Source organism: Astatotilapia calliptera, chromosome 16 (assembly GCF_900246225.1).
Source record: "Astatotilapia calliptera chromosome 16, fAstCal1.2, whole genome shotgun sequence".
NCBI classification, from domain to species: Eukaryota; Metazoa; Chordata; class Actinopteri; order Cichliformes; family Cichlidae; genus Astatotilapia; species Astatotilapia calliptera.
In genome coordinates, this window is record NC_039317.1 from 23,367,931 (window position 1) to 23,387,492 (window position 19,562).

At 42.2% G+C, this 19,562-nt stretch overlaps 1 protein-coding gene across 1 annotated transcript in view; it reads right to left on the reverse strand.

The window, feature by feature from the left end:
* Positions 1-19,562, reverse strand: part of map2 (microtubule-associated protein 2) — a 103,433-nt gene that overhangs the window by 20,389 nt on the left and 63,482 nt on the right. The window contains exons 5-12 of the mRNA XM_026144297.1: positions 12,556-12,645; positions 11,291-11,365; positions 9,092-9,307; positions 5,880-6,161; positions 2,775-4,744; positions 1,640-2,204; positions 1,300-1,542; positions 880-1,017 (exon numbers count right to left, since the gene is read on the reverse strand). Of these exons, the coding sequence (XP_026000082.1) occupies positions 880-1,017; positions 1,300-1,542; positions 1,640-2,204; positions 2,775-4,744; positions 5,880-6,161; positions 9,092-9,307; positions 11,291-11,365; positions 12,556-12,645 (3,579 nt within the window). The remainder of the gene's footprint in view (positions 1-879; positions 1,018-1,299; positions 1,543-1,639; positions 2,205-2,774; positions 4,745-5,879; positions 6,162-9,091; positions 9,308-11,290; positions 11,366-12,555; positions 12,646-19,562) is intronic.

A 19,562-nucleotide genomic window follows, 5' to 3' on the forward strand; every position in this document is an offset into this window, starting at 1 on the left:
CCTAGTAATAAGTTAAAGGGTGGCTGTCACTTAGCAAAGTCTGTCTACCATCCGGAAGGTCAGTGGTTCAATCTCTGGTACCTCTGGTCTTCATATTGACGTGTCCTTGGGCAAGATGCTGAGGCCCCCATATTCCCCCCGATGCATTGATCGTAGTGACAGTGTGCGTGTAATAGAAAATGCTTCAAGGCATAGACTATATTAAAGTAGCTTGTAGTAAAAAGTGCTTTCAGTACTCAGAGTGGAAAAGTGCTTTTAGCACCACGGAGAAGATACCACAAGTTGGAAATGGCTAAACTGGATATGTAATTTAAAAGACCATCGAGGTTGTGAAGGTCTATAGTTTCTTTACTGACAAGATTCATTATTGTGACAAGTCAGCTGGACACCAGCAGCTGACAGAGAACCTAGATACAAACTGCAAAAAAAGATTTTATGAAGGAAAGATGTATTCATAAAGAATAACATCTTTATGAATGTGTTAGGAATTAAAGTATTATTTAAGTTAACAATACTGTAGTTAAGGGAAGTGTGCTGTGCCTTCTTAGACACATGTATATATGAGCATAGGTGTAAGCACAAACAAATGCTTAAAACAGAGAACACAAGTGAGACAGTATTTGTTAGCTCGGAGAACGAACAAAAAACACAAAAAAAGCAAAAAATACACAAATGAATCCAAAGAAAATATTAATGAAAGTCAATCTTTATTATGATGAAACACAAAATAAATGCATTTGAAAACAAATGACTAACAAAACTAATAACATTAAACAACCAATAAAACAAAAATGAAGCGGAGGCGAGACAGGGAATGCTGTTGCGGTGACTGTCCTGCAGCAAGCACCAGCTGTGTGACAGACCAAGGCAACGTGTCACCTGTGGTTATTCTCCTGGGGCAGGAGTGGTGCTGGATAGGACGGGTCTGGCGGACTGCTGCTTTCCCCGCAGTCCTCTTGGACGGGGATTGAGTCCGAGTCTCCATTTTTTTGGCCAGGTCAGCCTTCTTTATCACTGCTGCATTATCGGAGAAAAGAGGACCAGTGACAACAGCAGAGGAGTGCAACCACAGACAGAGACAGTCGTGTTATAATACGGAAAACACCACAGAAAGCCTGTGTACGGTTCATGCATACTGAATATTAGCTATCTATTCAATAAGAAAGCCTGCATACAAAACAGTCAGATACACAGAGTGCTGTGTTTGAGGAGCAGCTGACTTGAACATTATTTAACAATGATTATTGCTTCAGTTATTGACTTTATTTTACATACGACGAAAAATAAAATTACAATAACCTTTTTTCTTCTTGAGTTCCTCTTTGGGGATGTAGGCAGGTTCTTTGCGGGTAGGTTTGCGTTCTGGAGTCGAGATTCGTCCCTTAGGCCGCCCCCCCTTAGTCTTGGCTTTAACAGGCTTTTCCTGTTTCTCTGTCTTCCACTGTTGTGCCAGTTTGTTCTGGACCACAGCAGGTTTTTTGACCGGACTAGACATCTTGGGCAAAGGCTCAGTGTGCTCCGTTACCATACTCTTATCGTCATCTGCAGTGTGGAAAATAGGGCATGAGACTTTATTCAGTTTGTGTATTTGAAGCTGACAAGAGGGAATAAAAAGAAGAACCAAAAAAGGTGATCTCACCTTGAGTGTCAACCCAGGAGCTGTCCAGAATGGAGTCATCCATTGTGGTTTCATCTCTATCATAGCTTTCTGTTGGTCCTTCTGTTTCTATGGTCTGAGCCTCCCTCTCGGGGGAGTCGGGAATTTCAGGAACATCTCCCATTTCCTCTAAACTGGCAGCCTCTATGTCCGCTTCCTGAGCCAGCTCCACAGACTCTTCTTCCTCTTCTTCTTCTTCTTTCTGGGCAGCAATGCAAACTGCTTCAGCCTCAGGTGGGGCAGAGAAACGAACGCTGTGGCCCGGCTCTTCGGCTTCATCAATGGTTTGGACCACAGTAATGAAATCATCTTCAACTGTCACCACAGACTCAATGGCAGCATGAGCCTCGGGTATTTCCTTCGTCACGTCGCCTTTGTCCTTCATCTTCTCAACCTCAGCAGGCTTTATTGCATCAGCTTCTTTTTGTCTTGCATCCACTTCAGGCTGGTCTGCAACTTTTGTGTTCATCTCTTCTTCCTTCTCACGCTCTTCCTTTTCTTTCAGCTGCCTTTCTATTGTTTCTTTCTCTTCCTTCTCTCTCAACTCCTTCTCTATTCTTTCTTTTTCCAGCCTTTCTTTCCTTTCTCTCTCCTCTTGTTCCATCTTTTCCCTCTCTTCTCTTTCTTTTCTCTCCCTTTCTTCCTTTTCCTTCTTTTCTCTCTCCTCTCTCTCTTGCTTTTCTTTCAACTCCTTTTCTTCTTTCTCTTTCTTTTCTTTCAATTCCCTCTCCTCTCTTTCTTTCTGCTCTTTTTCTTGTTTTTCTTTCAACTCTTGCTCCTCTTTCGCTTTCTTCTCTTTCTCTTGCTTTTCTTTCAACTCCCTCTCCTCTCTCTCACGCTGCTCTCTTTCTTGTTTTTCTTTCAACTCTCGCTCCTCTTTTTCTTTCTGCTCTCTCTCTTGCTTTTCTTTCAACTCCCTCTCTTCTTTCTCCAATTTCTCCCTCATCTCCTGCTCTTTCTGTTCTTTCTCCTTCCTTTCTGTTTCTTCCTTCAATATCCTCTCTGCCTCTTCTTTCTCTCTCCTTTTCTGCTCTTCCCTCTCTTCCATTTCTTGTTCTTTCTTTTCTGCCTCTTCCTTGATTTTCTTTTCTTCCTCCTCTTTAAGTTTCTTCTCGACTGCTTCTTTCTCTTGCTCTGCCTTCATTTTCTTTTCTGGATCTTCTCTCTCATCTTTGTTTATGCCTAACACAGGTGAAGCTGATCTTTTCGGGGAGCCATACATTTCTCTTTGTTTAAGTTTGGAGGGTGAGAGCACTGGGGAGAGCAGCTTGTCATCATCGATATTGCTCTCCACAGATGAGGCAGATGAAGTTTTAACAGGCCTGGCAATTCGGTCCTTGGCCACACCAGTCAGCTGGTACACATCTTCAGCATCCACTTCCTCATAGGCTTCCTGATGCACCAGCTTCACCTTCTCTCGAAGCTCCTGCAGCTCTCGCTCCTCCTCCAAACTGAGAGGCCTGTCCTCCATCTCCAGTTTCCGGATCTGCCTCTCATAGTCAGCAATCTCAGTTTCTGACGCTGAGCCTTCACCGCTGGCTTGCCGTTCAGTCTCGCTCACTGACCTCCCACCTTCCTCCAGTGTCACAGTGACAGTTGGTGTCACAAAAGGCTCACAGGGCTGAGCAAGTGGTGTCTCGCTTACAGAGGTAATCATCTGATCATCTTCTTTGTTCTTTTTATTTTCTTCAGCTGAATCTTTTCTCTCTTCTTCTTTCTGGTCTTTTTCTTCAGCTGCATCAGCAACTCCTGATGGCTGTGTCTTATCCTCCAAAGACACATCTCTGACTGCTAATTTTCTTGCCTGCTCAGCTACCTTTTCCTCCAGGACAGACGGGGTGAAGACTTGTGCAGAAGTGTCTGTAGGGCTGAACACATCTGCAGGGGACGGCATGGGCCCTGAATATTCACTAAAAACACAATAACCCATCTCTTCCAGCTGGCTGTCACTCTTTCTAGCTCCAGGACTCTGTTCCCCTGAAATTAGGCTAGCCAGTGGGTCATAATTTAAGGCAGAAGAATCAGATTGAATCGACTTCCTCCGAATGATTTCTGGGTCACTGTTTTCTGATTGCAGTCCCGAACGGTTACCAGCAAGGTCAAGCATTTCGGGCAAGTCTTGTGCCATTACTGTGCCATTTTTATATGTATTCTTGGGAGGCTCAGGGGATTCTGGAGATTCCGGTTCAGGACTAGGTTTTGGAGGCTGCTCTGTGATCCTTGGAGGAGATGAGGAGTCTGAAGTAATGGAAGCTGCCGTCTCAAGTATGAGTGGAGGGAAAGATGGTGGCTTATCTGCAGATGGTGTGGTAACTGGAAGGTAGTCTGCTGAGTCATCTAAGCTTCCACTGGTATATGACATGATATCTGTGGCCAGTGGGGAGAAGTTTCTTTGTCTACCTTGGCCACTTTGATCCATTGCTCCTATGGTGATGTTAAGTGAGTAACTCCTCTGCTCTAAGGCAAGTTTACCTGGGGAAAGCCTGCAGTCATTACTCCTGTCAGGAACTGTAAATACCCTAGTGTCTTCTGTTGTACTTTTTTTAGCTTCAGGTTTATCTTGAGCTTCAGCAAGTGTGCTGTAGCTGATCTCAGGAGAACTGGTATCATCAGTACTCTGCTTTTCACCAGCTCTACTCAGTTCGTAATAACCCTCACCTTTACTGTGAGGACCTTCACTAACCTCCATGGCTGATGTTTCAAAATAGGCTGACATCCCAGATCTGTCTTTTGTGTCACTTGTTGAGTCTCCTCCTTGAACTTTGGCTCCCACTGATGTGAAATCAGCAGGAGAGCTGATGCTGCTGAACTCTACCAGCTCCACTGATGGCTGCTTCTCTGACACTGTAATCGGCTCACCATATGTAGGCTGAAGTGTGAGCGATCTGACGGGTTCCTTGGCTTGACTTTGAACATCTGGGGGTACAAAGGATGGCATATCCATGGTGGGACTCTCTGGTACAACTCGTTCACCAGCAAAGAACCCTTGGATCTGGGGCTCATAAAACTCCTCTGGGCGTTTCTCTGATCCAATGCTGTCAGGGCTCATGGATCCACTGTCCTGCTTGTCTGTCTCCATCTTCAAAGCTGAAAGGATATCTGTAAGTTGGCTGTTCGATCATTACAGAAATGCATTGTTTTAGCATGCTGTGAATGAGATATCTATTAAGCCAGGGTCTGGAAAAGCTATGACAAAAACAGGCAAAGCTCTCCTCAGAAACTTACAGCACAATGGTACGGCCATCAATGAAGAAGTACGGCGAGATTACGCGGTCCACCAAGTCACAGATGGATGATAAAATGGGATGGTGGCGTGACGGAAACCAGCATGAGGCAACTGTGATGTTGCTTTATGGGAAACAAGCAATAACAGATGGGAGAAATATCCATGCTGACCTTCAAAACCATCAGATACCAAGTGAAATAACATTTCTGTCATTCAGTAAAATGAAGTGTTTAGTCAGTTTGTCAAGTTTAAAGCTTTTAATATTTAAATAGTTTTCACTATTGTGAAAAATCTAGGGTTTAAATGTTCAGATGTCAGTTTATTAGCACAATCATGGAAGAACTTTACTGGTAAATGACAGATAAATGCTATATGCTGTCACCAGCTAAAGGTGACAAAAACAACCCAAAAAAGAGAAATAATTAGGAATTAAGCTGATACAGAAATGCATTTGATGAGATGGTTTTACCAACAACTGCACCACACTGAACATGAGACAGCCAACACAAAATCCCCTGCAAACTCTGTACTCAGATTCATGATACCAATGATTTATGCACGTGTTGCAGGAATGAATCATGGCTACAAAACTGCGCACAGCACTGGCATACCAGCACTAGGCAATGTATAAACACAATGAAAAATCTGGAAGCTTATAGCAGGTGGAAAAAATAAAACCAGCAACCGTCACGATTAGCATCACTTCACTTCATCATACCACTACGAAAACGGCCGGCCCCGAAAACCACAGCAAGTAAAAGAAAATATAAGCAAAAATACACAATAAAACCAGGTTAAGTTAAAACAATGTGGCTTTTTTTCACCAACAAGCCTGTGTTGCCTTGCAGCCGCAGCAGAGCGCAGGGAGGATTACTTGCCATTCCACTTGAATTATAATGCTTATAAGTTATACATTTCCTTTGTACACATCTTGCGTTCTTATACAGTGGGCAATGCAGGAACATGCAGGCAGGGAGAGCAGAGGGCAGGACACACCTGTCTCCGGGCTCTCCTCACCCTCTGCTTCCTCCTCCTCTCTGTCCATAGAGCTCTCTGCAGTAGCACTAGCTGCCTCAGCCGGCTCCAGGTCTAGATCCTGGGCCTCGTCTATGGCCTCTGCCTGCTCTAAGGGCTCAGCTTGGGGGCTGTCCAGCTCGGGCTCTTCCCCACTCCACTGCTGCTCATCAAGAGCTGCCTCGGACTCTGCTGCCTCTGCACTCTCCTCCTCATCTTCCACCTCCTCCTCGTATTCAGCTGTAAGAGCCTCCATGGTCTCTTCTTCCCGAGAACAGGGTGAAAGGGGGACACATTAAGACTACAGGCAACACAGACTTGGGTTATGTGCGAACACAACTTATGACGGGACACTTTCAGCTCTAGGGAAAGATGGCCTAAAATATTTATTTGTTCACACATATATGTACATTACACATACAGTACAGACTGCTGTTATTTATGCATTTTTTGTTTTCTTTTTATCATATTAGAAGAATATGTTTTTTCCCCCCAAATATCTGTCTTTTTAAAATATTTTTTCCAGTCCATAAGCAAATCCTTAACAGATACTGACCTTTGATCTTTTACGACTAAGGTCAGTTGTTTAGTGGTAAAGATAACAGGAAACAACACTTCATGGCTTTACACTGCATGGACAGGATACTATATATGCAAGTAAATGAAGGAACATTGTATTCATTTGAGTGAAAGGAGAGTTAGCTGCAGATCCACCGTGACAATGTCGCATCTTTCTAAGGATTTGCAGCTGATCGTAGGGCTGCTCAATTAATCGAATTTTAATCACGATTACGATCTGGGCTTTCAACGATCATTAAAAATGACTGAGCCGATTATTAGCCCCTCCCTCATTTATCCGCGACACCTTAAAGGCCGGTCCGTGAAAATATTGTCGGGCATAAACTGTCCGTGGCGCAAAAAAGGGTGGAGACCGCTGATTAAGAGGACCCGAGGGAAGCTCGGAAAGCTAAGCAGAAGTTATTTGGAGAGGAGAGTGACTGCCGTTGGTTGAAAAGAGAGGTAAAAAAAAAACTTCAGTGGTGTTGCACACTATTTTATATTATTTTTTAATGTCATTGTTAACCCTTTAAAGCCGGTCAGAGCAGCACGCTCCGTTTTGTGTAACTATTTTTAAATCCCTGTAGAATCTGAACCGTGTAAGCTAGCGCAATAATTTGTTTTGCATATGAAACCGGAGGAGTTGTACTTACATCTTATGCCATCAGCTTGTCCTCAGTCACGGTTTCGTTCCACATATAGCTTTGCAAAAATTGCATAAAAAGCGCTTGCAGGAACAAAAGCATAATATTCCAGAAACACGCTTTGCCGTTCCTATCAGCTGTTCGTAACACTTCCCACAGTGAAATGATGCACCTGCTGTTTTCTTTGCAAATTTGCATCATAGGATTGTTTTTTGTTTTTCCTGCAGTATATAAAAATTGCTGTATCTCCAAAATAAAACTATGAAGACACTCAAAATAAATTTCCTGTTGTTGTAAACTATTTTTTGCAACTTTATTGTATTTAAAGTTTTGAGGGATAAACCTCTTAAATTTCTCCAAGTAGAAATATATGTAAACAAAACAAAAGCGATTTTCTATTTTTTTTGTAGTTTATTGCACTTTTTTGCAATTTATGTAATTACTATGGACTTAATGCATACATATTATTAAAATATGGGCTATAACAGTTGTATTGATGTATAGCAACTTGAAATGCTCCCACAAATGGCACTACAACATGTAAAAAAAAATAATAATATAAGCTCTGGTGGACTTGGTTCTATAGTAGGTCTTAAAGGGTTAAATAAATATCGTCAAATAATCGTGATCTCAATTTCAGTGAAAATAATCGTGATTATCATTTTTGCCATAATCGAGCAGCCCTAGCTGATCGTACAAAGTGGTTGCTAATAGTCATTAAATATGATCATTTACATTAGTTTACACTAACTAGAAGTTAATAAATGTCTTCAGTATTACACAAATGTTAAGTTCAGCTGAGATCTGTGATTCCAAACAACGACAGTAAAATATGTAAAATATGTCCTGTAAGATAACTTCTGAATCCCTAAGCTATGGGAGTCAAGAGTTCTGGCTTTTCATTTCATTTTAATTTAATATCTCTGGAGAAAGAACTTTCTTTCCTGCACTCTTTTGAGCAAGAAAAAAAAAATCAGCAGCATCAGGAAAGTTTAATAACTGAGACAAGTTGAATCGGTTCGAGATGGGCTCTTGGTTTCTCTATATTACTTTTTTTGTATATTACTGGATAGGGATTTGGATTCTGCCATTAGATTTCCAAAGATTTATTATGCTATTTTTACAGCACCTTCACAGCATTACAGTCATACTAGACTTTACACTTATTTTGTGCTGAATGACTGACAAACTTGTTAAAAAATGCCAAAAAAAACATGAAAAATCAGCTGATTATTTTTAGATTGGTTTGCTTTTTTAAAAGGTTATTTATTATGCTTACTGATGACCCCGAATAACAAGAACAAATGAATGGAATGATTTTTTTTATAACAGAGTTGATAATGGGTGTTTATTAAAAAGGCAGAAGGGCCTCATAAGACTGCATGTGCATGACGTCCACATTTCTGAACCACAAATGTGGGTGAATATGTCTGAGCTGAAAGTCTTCCTTGTTGCCACAGTGAGAGTGTAAAGGTAGGTACGGATGAGTGTAGAGGGTCTGACATAGCACAGTATGGTTTAGGGGATGAGAAGTAGTCTGGAGAAAAGAACCAAAATACATCTCTGGGTCTCCAAGACATCTATGAAAGGCTTATGGTCATGTTCCACAAGTCGGACTTGCACGATGGTCTGACTGATGAGCGAATGGCAATAAAACACTGTTATTTATATAACTACTTTGAACCGTCACTACTATGTGTTAGAGTTAACAGCATGGCAAACACGGATAGCAATGGGCTTGGGTAAAAGAAATTTAAAACAGAAGAGAAATATGGCTGTTAAATTAATATGCTGTTTTGATTGAATAACCAACACAAGGACACACAAACGCACACAAAGACAGACGAAGAGACGAGCTGACGGACGGAGAGACGGAAAGACGAAAGGAGAGAGGAATGGGGGAAGGGAGTCAAATCACAAGAGAAGAGAGGAAAGAAAGAGAAAGGAGATGGAGGGAGGGGGGATGGCAAAGAGGAACCATGCGTGGTTCACCTTCAATCTGTCTAAAGGCCACGGCTTGCCCTGTGGGGCGAGAGCCCGAGTGCGTCCACTCTGGGCTGAACAATGGGTGCTCATAGTACTCCTCTTCGGAGTGGTAGGGGTCGTCCTCGGGCACGGAAACTGAGATGGAGGGGGCGAGGAACTTGCACCTCTCACGAGAATTTTGGAAGCGGCGGAGAGGGCCCGCCTCCTCCTCATCCCCTACATCTACAAACAAGACAGACACAAGGAGAAGAACTGCAGGGAAATCTGGACACGCAGACTGAAAGAGAGAGTGAAAAGGATGGAGAAAAAAAGATAAAGGAAAAGGGAGAAGAAAGCAAAAAACTGGAAAAAAAACCCACCAAAGAATGGCCATCTTAAAAGTGACTTAACATGCAATTAAAGATTTTTTTTCTATAAGGAGCTTTGGTCCAAACTTTTTCCATTTGGTCTTGACTTTATTATTTCATCAGCCAGTTCAACTGAACAGCAGTCACTTTGCACATGTAACTTTTTGAGACTGGTCAAACGGCAGAATTAAACTTTATAGATATGACCAGGAAAATATATTCTGCATTTATTGTATCGTTATTGATTTAGCTACTACTGATACTAGACTGAACAGAACTGAAAGCAGAACAAATATGGGCCCAGCTATGGTCCTTTAACTTTTATGAAATGCTAAGTAACCAGCAAGTTCAAAACAATTTTTGCCTGACTATTTAAGATGGACATTTTTTGCAGAGAAAAGAGAGATAAAGCTTGAAGAGAAACCGACAAAAGAAACAGAAAGAGTCAGCAGAGAGGGGAATGCCAAAGAAGAAGAAGAGAAAACTTGTTTGAGAGCAAGAGAGACGTAACACACAGAGGACAATGACAAACAGACAGTGACAAGCAACTCAAGATAACAAAGCTTTGGGGGCCAGCCATTCTTTGAGAGCAACAAAACGGGCATATTGTATCATTTGTGAAAGATATCTGCTTCACATATGAATGATTCAACCAAAAATAAAATACATACAACATTAAAAATAAACAGCTACAACAGTTATAGCACTAATACAGCAGAAGTCGCTAACAAACCTGTAATGTTTTGTGGGGGTTTTAAAAGCCACAGTGAGAACAAACCTCAACACTAATACAAACTACTCAGTCCTGTAAAACACTCCACCTACAGTAAGGAACCTACATCCCAACAGCTTTACAGCTGTTTGTCATGAGCACACAACACATAACAACACATGTCACAAGGCTTTGCAGCTCCTAACCTTATTTCTTTTAGTTTTAGTTTTATAGCCCAGTCACTGCTTAAAAAATTCGATCAAACATAAATAATCAAACTTTATCACAGCTCTAACTGGGATGTTCAAAATCACAGGATAAATCTACACTGTGTGATTCAGAAAATGTAAATTAAATATAAAGTATTTTATGTGTGCAAACGGCATTCATCATCTTCCAGTCTCAAGAGGCAAGCTATACTAAATTATGTAACTAGATTGCATTTCTACATTGGGAGGGGCTTTTTTAATACCCAATTTATTGGCTTTTCTACACCTTGCTGCAGCTTTCTTAGTCCTTAAATGTATAATTTGTATAAACAGAGCTAGATCTCTGTCACCTATAGCCACAGCCAAAGACACAGGGTACAATGACCAAAAAACGCAACACAATGATTAGACAGGCAAAACTGAAGACATAACTCAAGTAAAATCACAAACAACAAGAAATCAGAGGGTTACCTAAATTGGCTGTCATATTAGTGTGTAGAAGACAGTGAAATGAAGAGGTTAGAAAAGGAAATGGATGGAAAGGATGACAAAAAGAGTGCACTTAGTAGAGGTGGAGTGTTCATGCATGTTACTGCGTCTTTGTCAGGATAAATGGGGATCATAATGAAGATATTCATTTTATCTGTTTCAGGCATACAATGATGACACATATGCAGTATTCCAAAAGAAATGGATGACAGGAAAAAAGGAGAAGATGTTTCTGCTTATAGCAGCTTAAGTAGATTTTCTGAACGTTTATCAACGTGTGGTTCATGCCCTTTAGGCAGGGCGTGTCCGGAGAGGTGGGGCACTTCCAGTGCAAGCATACACCAAGACCCAAGTCTTGGTGGTCATAAAGCATCAGAAGCCACAGTCAAAAGAAGAAGTCTCTCTCTTTAAGAGACATACCGAGTATGTATTTATATTCTTGGCCTACCTTGTTCTAGAGGTCCAAAGTGCTCTGCAGCAGGTGAGGGGGGAGGCGAGGGAGGCAAATTGGTGGTGTCTTCAACTAGAAAGTGTGACAGAGATAAAAGACTGAAGTTATTAAAAAAAATAAATCACATATTATAAAGGATACTTTCCACTAGCAGAAAACACTTCTTGCAAGGTAACATGCCAAGCATATATATGTATAGCAAGGTATTGCAAGGCTGAAAACTGCTAATTTCCATTTTCACATGCATTTTTACAAGCAAAAAAAAAAAAAAAAAAAAAAAAAAAAAAGAGTAAAACATGGAGTACAGGTGCAGAATCCTGTAAAAAAGTGCTGTGAATAAGCAATAGCTTTGTATTTTTCTGTTTAAATAGCAGAAAAAGAAAGGCACTGCTAAATATGAACTCTGGCCATCCAATCGGTACCACATCTGGCAGCCAAACAGGATTGCTGTCCAACCATTGCTTAAATCATCAGTTAATACCAGTGAGTGCATATTCCCTGTTATTTTTAGTTTCAGTGTCAGTTGCTCACAGTTTTCACTGCAGCAGTAATTAGAAACAATTTAGTCTTTTTTTTTTTTTTAAATCACAGTTATAAACTGCACAGATCATATATCCTTTCTGCACATTTTACTCCTGTTATGGGTATTATATATGTGGCTGTTCCCTGCTTGATTCTGTTGCCAAAGACGGGGGTCAGACAGTAAGAAACAGGCTAGGCAACGTGGGAGTTGAAAGTGACTAATTAAAGGATGGAGGTATGAGCTACTCTTGTTACTACAGGTACACTGTTCCATGTAAATGTTTGACAACCAGAAGCCTGGTTTTCAAGTGTGCAGGTTATGAGACTAATTAAACAAAATATACAACTGGTCTACTGTTTAGAAAGAACTACTAGAGTTGCTGAGGGAAAATACAGACATTTCTGTGTCTCCAACATATTCTCTTTTGCTGCAACATGTTTTTAACGTTCTTCAATTAGCGAGTCTTTTCAGGTTAGTAACAGTCTGCTATATTGCTCCACTGTTCACTTATTAAAAAAAAAAACAGGTATAACAATAGGACTAAAGATTAATAATTTCAGCTGTCTAGCAGATGGATTAGGTGCTCCGACTCCTGAAATGCTGCTTTTAGGGATCTGGAGACATGTCCTCTGTACCCAGGGCCAGGTCCCATGTGAACAGGGGCCTGCATATTATAGTTTTCCAATTGCTACTGCTCTCTAGCACCATTAAAGAACATATGTGCATTTTTATAGCTCACCTGATGGCAGTCTTTGAGTCTCCTGCTCTCCCTTCAGTACTGCCACTGCCTCTGCTGTCACTTCCTGTACAATCCGGGCTGACACTTGCTCTACCCAGACACAGACATACAAGGTCAATGCAATATTATTAAACATGTTTCAACCAGACTAATTCTCTGTCCATTTTGCTTTACAGTAGCTCTTTCATGTCACTCAAAATGTGAGACGAAAGGCAGCATGAGGGGGCTGAGATTGTCTTCATAACACCATGTCTGCTAGTGAAGGCTGCAAGTGTCACCATGGGAACACAACATCCCATGCAGACACAAAGTATGAAAAAATACCTGTAATACTTTCTCTATTTTCATCACGACAAAGGAAATTTTACATTTCAATAACACACAGTAACATTTATAAAAATACTGCCAAACCTAAAAGTAACATAAAGAATAAAGAATGCAACAGCTTTTTACATAGAAATACAAGAATGATACCGCAATGTGTAATACTGTCAGTTGTTTACTATTGTTTTTGATTTTTTTTAATGAATGATCAAATGTGAGCTGAATCCAGTTCCGTCGGCGCAGACTTTTTTGTAATTTAACTATCAATCTGAATTCATTTCATTATCCAGGAAAGAGTGCTGTCTCAAGATGCAGTTCAAAGATGGACCCAACTGCAGGCCAGCACAAAAAAAGTGAGCTTTATTTCTAAGCTGGTAAAACAGTCCAGAATGAAAGCAAATACGGAACTGATTAAACCAAGAATATAAAAAACCTGACAAAAAGCAGGAACAGGAAGAGAATGACAAAGAGAGAGGTACACAGAGGACTAACTGGGAATAGGAAACAGAACTTAATCAACACAATAAACAGACAGAAAGTGAAACAGCGGACATGAGAGGAAAATGAGCCACAAGAATAAAAGACAAATGAACAAACTGGCAGCAGGAGGACTGAAAGGAGATAGGGAAACACTGAGGGAGCTAAACACAGGTAACAAACTCAAACTAGGAACTAAAGCTGAATGAAAAGCAACAGTAGAGCAAACCATTATCCTAAACAGTATTCAGATCCCATAACAACGCACTCCAACACTAAAAATTAACTAGACCTGGAAGGATAAAGATACTGGAAATACAATAAAATCACAACAGGAAACTAACAATAATCAAAAACTTTGAACATTAGAACTCCAATGAAACCAAACAGTAAATATTTAATTTAAAAAAACAATCCAAAAGCTCCAAAAATGTGGCCAAACCCAAGGAGAGTTTGTCATGGCCAGGTGCTGAAGCACAAGGCAGTTTGGTACTGTTTGGTATTTATATATCAGAAAGCCCAGCAACAATTTTGCTTTAGGGTCCATTAGCAAAATTAGTTCCTGATAATATAATGTCAGATTGGGTTTATTGCAAATTTAGATAAACTCTCTGCAATTCTTTTTTTTTCTTTTTACCAGCTATACAGTAAAGTAAGAAATAAAAACAATGTTAGATGGTAATACTAGTGTTAGCATTTAGCAAGAAGCTGTCAACACAATATGCCCGTCTAACACTTGTAGGCAGTAGGTGTTAAATAACTACAGTATAACAGGAAAAGCCAGCATGCACACAGTTTTCAATTGTAACAAAGGGAGTAAGTCTGTGACAGTTATGTACTCATGCGCTAATATAGTGTTATCCTAAATCAGGACACACACAAAAGGGCACCATACGAAACTGGTCAAGCAGTCTGCATTCAAGCTTTCATCAGTCTGCCTGCATGCATGTACGAATCAGAGAGGACGGCAGAGTTTTAAACAAAACCATCATTTCTATAGTAACAGCAGTTATGTATGGCTGGATGGCATTGTGATGTTTTTTTACTGTTGCCGTTTAAGAACCTTTTTCTTTCCAGCATCACCCACACATCAACACACACAAGCTGGCAGGGACACACACACGCACACACGCGCAATAACCCACATACATTCACTTCTTCCGGGAACACTTAACACAGCCCACTCACCAACTCGAAGCCACCATTTCCCATTTTCAATAGCAAAGTGCAATAAATGTGTACCACCTTTTTCACTGCTTCCAGGCAAAATCCTTTCATCTGATACTAAAAAGTAGAAGAGAGGCGTCCTCGTCAAACCTGCTCAATGGTTGTAACATCAAATAACAGCCCCTAAAGCTAAAAACGGGCATTAAAAGAAAAGCCTGTACATTTTTGTGAATGGTTTAGAACCACACTGCCTTTGTGTCATTTTTTTTTTTCCCACATTAACAATTGCAAAGATGATTTTAACACTGAGAACGACATATTTTATTCAAACTAATGCTTGGCACAAAATTCCAGTTACGTTCATGTAAGCTACTTACAAATGTCCTTACAAAGTTTCTGAAGCAAGCATAGGGATCTACTGAAGATAGTGCAACTATTACAGAATAGGGAAGTAGCTTAATTGCACAATTGCAAGATTCAAATGAAAACTAAAAAATATGGAAATGTCAACTTGACTACTAGAGCAGTATGGAATTTATGTGTAAAAAACAACAACCACTTTTTGGGAAATTGTGAATTTTGTGTGCGTGCGTGTGTGTGTGTGTGTGTGTGTGTGTGTGTGTGTGTGTGTGTGTGTGTGTGAGTGACAAACAAATCTAGACAAATGCACAATGACAAAGCATTAGCAATGCAAAAAAACCCAACCTTGTCACATCCATAAAGCCAGCTGGCACTGATGAAAACTAGCCTTGTATGGCTGTCTCAGCATTCTCTGATGAAGTGATGTCAAATGACAGCCTGTCTGTCACTGGCTGTGACAGCAGAATCTATCTTACTACACCACTAAACAAAAGTAACACGATACGTATAAACAGACCTGCTCTCACTGTAAAAGAAAAGCATGCATTACCTGTATGACAGGCGACCAAACCTCTGAATGCTCCCTCTTTGAGCAGAGACTGTGACTGGAAGCCCCAAAGTCGACGCAAGGCACAAACAGTGCACCACACAGAGGCACACACACACACACGCACACACACACACACACACACACACACACACACACACACACACACACACACACACACGCACGCACGCGCACACACGCACACACGCACACACACACACACACACACACACACACACACACACAGAGCAGGACTGATGTTTGGCATGATACCAGCAGGCACCCAAAATGTGTAAAGCAAGTGGTTGTCATAGCAACAGACCAGTGGGCCATTGACTTGGGTCCATACGTAATTCAGATGCGAGCATCCTGTCATTCGGTTTCAACCTCCATGTCTAAAGCTACCAATCAAAAGAAACGATGACTTATTTCCTTTTTTTTGACACATGATGCAAGTCTGAGCAATTTCTATTTTTAAATCATCTGATGAAGTAAAATAAATGTTAATTGTTTTCATTTTCTCAATGAAATCGCAGTGGAACAAATTGTTTTGTTTGTAGCTATAAAGAACAGATATTTGAACAATTTCTTTCAAAACAAAGGTTAAATTAAACCCCTGTTTTCATAGTGGTGATTACCTTAAAGTATGTAATATAGTTAAGTAAGCCAGGAGTGACAGCTAACAGCTAACTGTCACGGACCCGGCTCTGGAGGACTCGGGGGTCCGTGAGCAGGATGGACCGTTATTATCATTATTATTGTTATTAGTATTATTATTATTGTTTTTATTATTATTATTAGTGTTGTTGTTGTTATTTGGGGATGTGTGTCTTTCTGCACTGTGCTGTGTTGTTCTGTGTTCCACTCATTATATGTAGAGGCAGGGTGTGGGTGTGTGGGTGTGTACAAGTGTGGGTGGAGGATGGAGAACAGCCACATGCGGGCCTGATGGGTGTGGCCCGGCAGGAGGACTGGCCACACCTGAAGTTCCTACCACACACCTGTTGGTGATCAGCGCTCGTCGGGGGAGCTACTTAGGAGAGTGTTGGAGCTCCCACCAGTGCGGGTTCATTGAGTTATCCTACCAGGAGAAAGAGTGGTCCAGAAAGGCTGCACGCACGGGGTGTGCGGAAACACAAGAGCGGGGAGCACGAGCACAGACGTCGGAGGGAAGCACACACACGGGATTCAAGGGAGCAACGGGGAGTTATTGTGTTTACAGCTTCTCACTGTAAATAAAAAGCACTGTTTGCATCGCAGAGTCTGCGTTTTGGGTCCTCATTCCCCATATCCCCACGGTCTGCCTGCCAGAACACAAGCAAGCTCAGTTTGTAGCTACGTAATCGGAGACAAAAACCTTCACAAAATATATTATCCTCGGCAATTAGACCAATTAGTAGGGCTGGGCGATATATCGAGTTTTTTTAAAAATATCGATATATTTTCATACGAGATATAAGATGTGACAATATCGTTTATATCGATATAGTCTATGTTACGTTATAATTATACTTGTGGAGCCGCATGTTTGCCTCTCTTTCGTCCACCTTTGTCTCTACACAACGTTACTCTGCCTCGCCTCTCCTTCACTGAACACAACTCCGCCTCCCCCATAGCTTCACCTGACAATGACAAGGCAATGACAAGATGAAAGCGGAAAATCTCCGTTAGCGAATTACCGCGGATGGCCCCGTGCGTGGGGCTGGACGGTGTCAACGTGTTAGCGAGCTAACCGCGCTAACGAGCTAACCGCGCTAACGACATGCAGCCCGGAGGGGCTGCACGGCCTAAAATCCTTTCATTTTCTCAAAACTCGACAGTGCGCCTTATGTATGAATTCTGGTTGTGCTTACTGACCACGAACCGATTTTATGTGGTACACAGCGCTCAGCAATCTGTCAAAAAAATTTTAATATGACTTTGCTAAGCTACGGAGCTGCACGGCTTGATGTCGGAGGATTATGGCTACCGGGGAGGAGCCTCGCGGAGTGATACGTACTGTGTGTGTATAAGGACCACAAATGGCACCTGTTCAGAGACGTGGTGCAGCTGTGAAATCTGTCTCTTTGTTATTATGCTCAGCGTCTATTAGTTTACATTTTGACTGCACAATTGTGAGCTTTTTGTTATGCACAAAAACAACATTTTCTTTTATTTATGGACCATGATTATTTAATATCCACAGACGCAAGATGGCGGTGCGCACAGACGCAGCGGCCCGGAGCTCCTACACTTTTGCACTTTTGGTGGTACTGTGTATTATTTCACACAGTCTGGGGTTACTTCAATACAACAGAGATGATCTACTACAACTAAGCCGTGGAGATCTTCAACTAACATCCGATTATCTCATCCCCCCGGAGATCGTTAAGCAACCCCCGGGGCTACCCGCAACAGCAAGCCGCAGGAGGAGACGTTGCGAGCGGAGGCAGAAGAGAGGCAAGCGGGGAGGCCTGTGGGCACGGCTAAAGACTAGTCCGTTTAAACCACCACTCCCGATCATATTCCTCTCCAACGCCCGTTCAATCCGTTACAAACTGGATGAAATACGACTGCAGATCGCCACTCGACGGACTTTTAATAACTGTTCGTGCATGATTTTCACTGAAACCTGGCTGGACAGCGCCATTCCCGATGCGGCTATCGATCTAGCAGGCCGCACCGCCTATCGAGCCGACAGGTCTGCGGACTCGGGTAAGAAGACTGGCGGGGGGCTGTGCATCTATATTAACAACCTTTGGTGCACGAACGTCACGGTAACGGAAAAACTGTGCAGTACAGAGGTAGAACTGTTGGTGTTAAAGTGCCGTCCATTCTATCTCCCTCGGGAATTTTCTGCCGTTTACATCTGCGCTGTTTACATTCCACCAGATGCTAATGCTAAGCTAGCGTTAGCACAATTGAGCAGCAGCATCAATAACAGCCTGGTAGCACACCCGGACAGTGTCTTTATTGCGGCTGGGGATTTTAACCACGCGGACCTGAAATCTGTACTTCACAATTTCCACCGTAATGTGAAGTGTGCTACCAGAGGAGATAGAACGTTGGACCAGGTGTACACCAACATGGCGAATGCGTACAGAGCCCAGGCTTATCCCCACCTGGGTCTGTCAGACCATCTCTCCCTTCTGCTACACCCAATATACACACAAAAGATCAAGAGCACTGGGATTACAACCAAAACTGTGAGAACATGGCCGCAGGACGCTATTCCGATGCTTCAGGACTGTTTCCACTGCACAGACTGGGATGTATTCAAGGTGCAGGACACTGACAATCGTGTCGCATTGGACAGTTACACCTCCACTGTCTTGGACTACATCTGTTTCTGTGTGGACAATGTAACAACTTGGAAACGATTCCGTGTGTTCCCTAATAATCCACCCTGGATGACACACGGAGTTCAACAACTTATTCGAACAAGGAACAACGCTTTCAAATCCGGGGACCAGGAGGCATACAGTGCTGCCAGGGCCAACCTGAGAAGAGGCATCAAGACTGCCAAGCAGCAGCACAGGAGGCGTATCGAGGCCAGGTTTGAGAACAACACAAACCCAAGGCAGGTCTGGGAGGGCATCAGGGCTATCACAGACTACAAAAGAAGAACACCATCACCCTCAGCCGACAGTTCTACTCTGGCTGAGGATCTAAATCTCTTTTATGCCCGTTTTGACAGGGAGAACACCGACCCTGTCCTGTCCCCTCTCCCCTGGGCCGGGTGCTAAAAGACTGTGCTGCGGACCTGGCGGACGTCTTCACCTCTATATATAACACCTCGTTGTCCTGTTCACTGGTACCATCCTGTTTCAAAGCAGCAACCATCGTTCCCATCCCAAAACAGTCAAATGTCACATGTCTGAACGATTTCAGACCTGTGGCACTCACCCCCATTCCCGCCAAATGCCTGGAGAGACTGGTCATTAAACACATCAGAGCTGCTTTTCCACCATCCCTGGACTCGCACCAGTTTGCATACAGGGAGAACCGGTCAACCGAGGATGCGATCGCCACAGTGCTGCACACATTACTGAAGCACTTGGAACACAGGAACACCTATGCACGGCTCCTCTTTGTAGACTACAGCTCGGCTTTTAATACCATCCGGCCATACAAACTCCGTCCCAAACTCCAC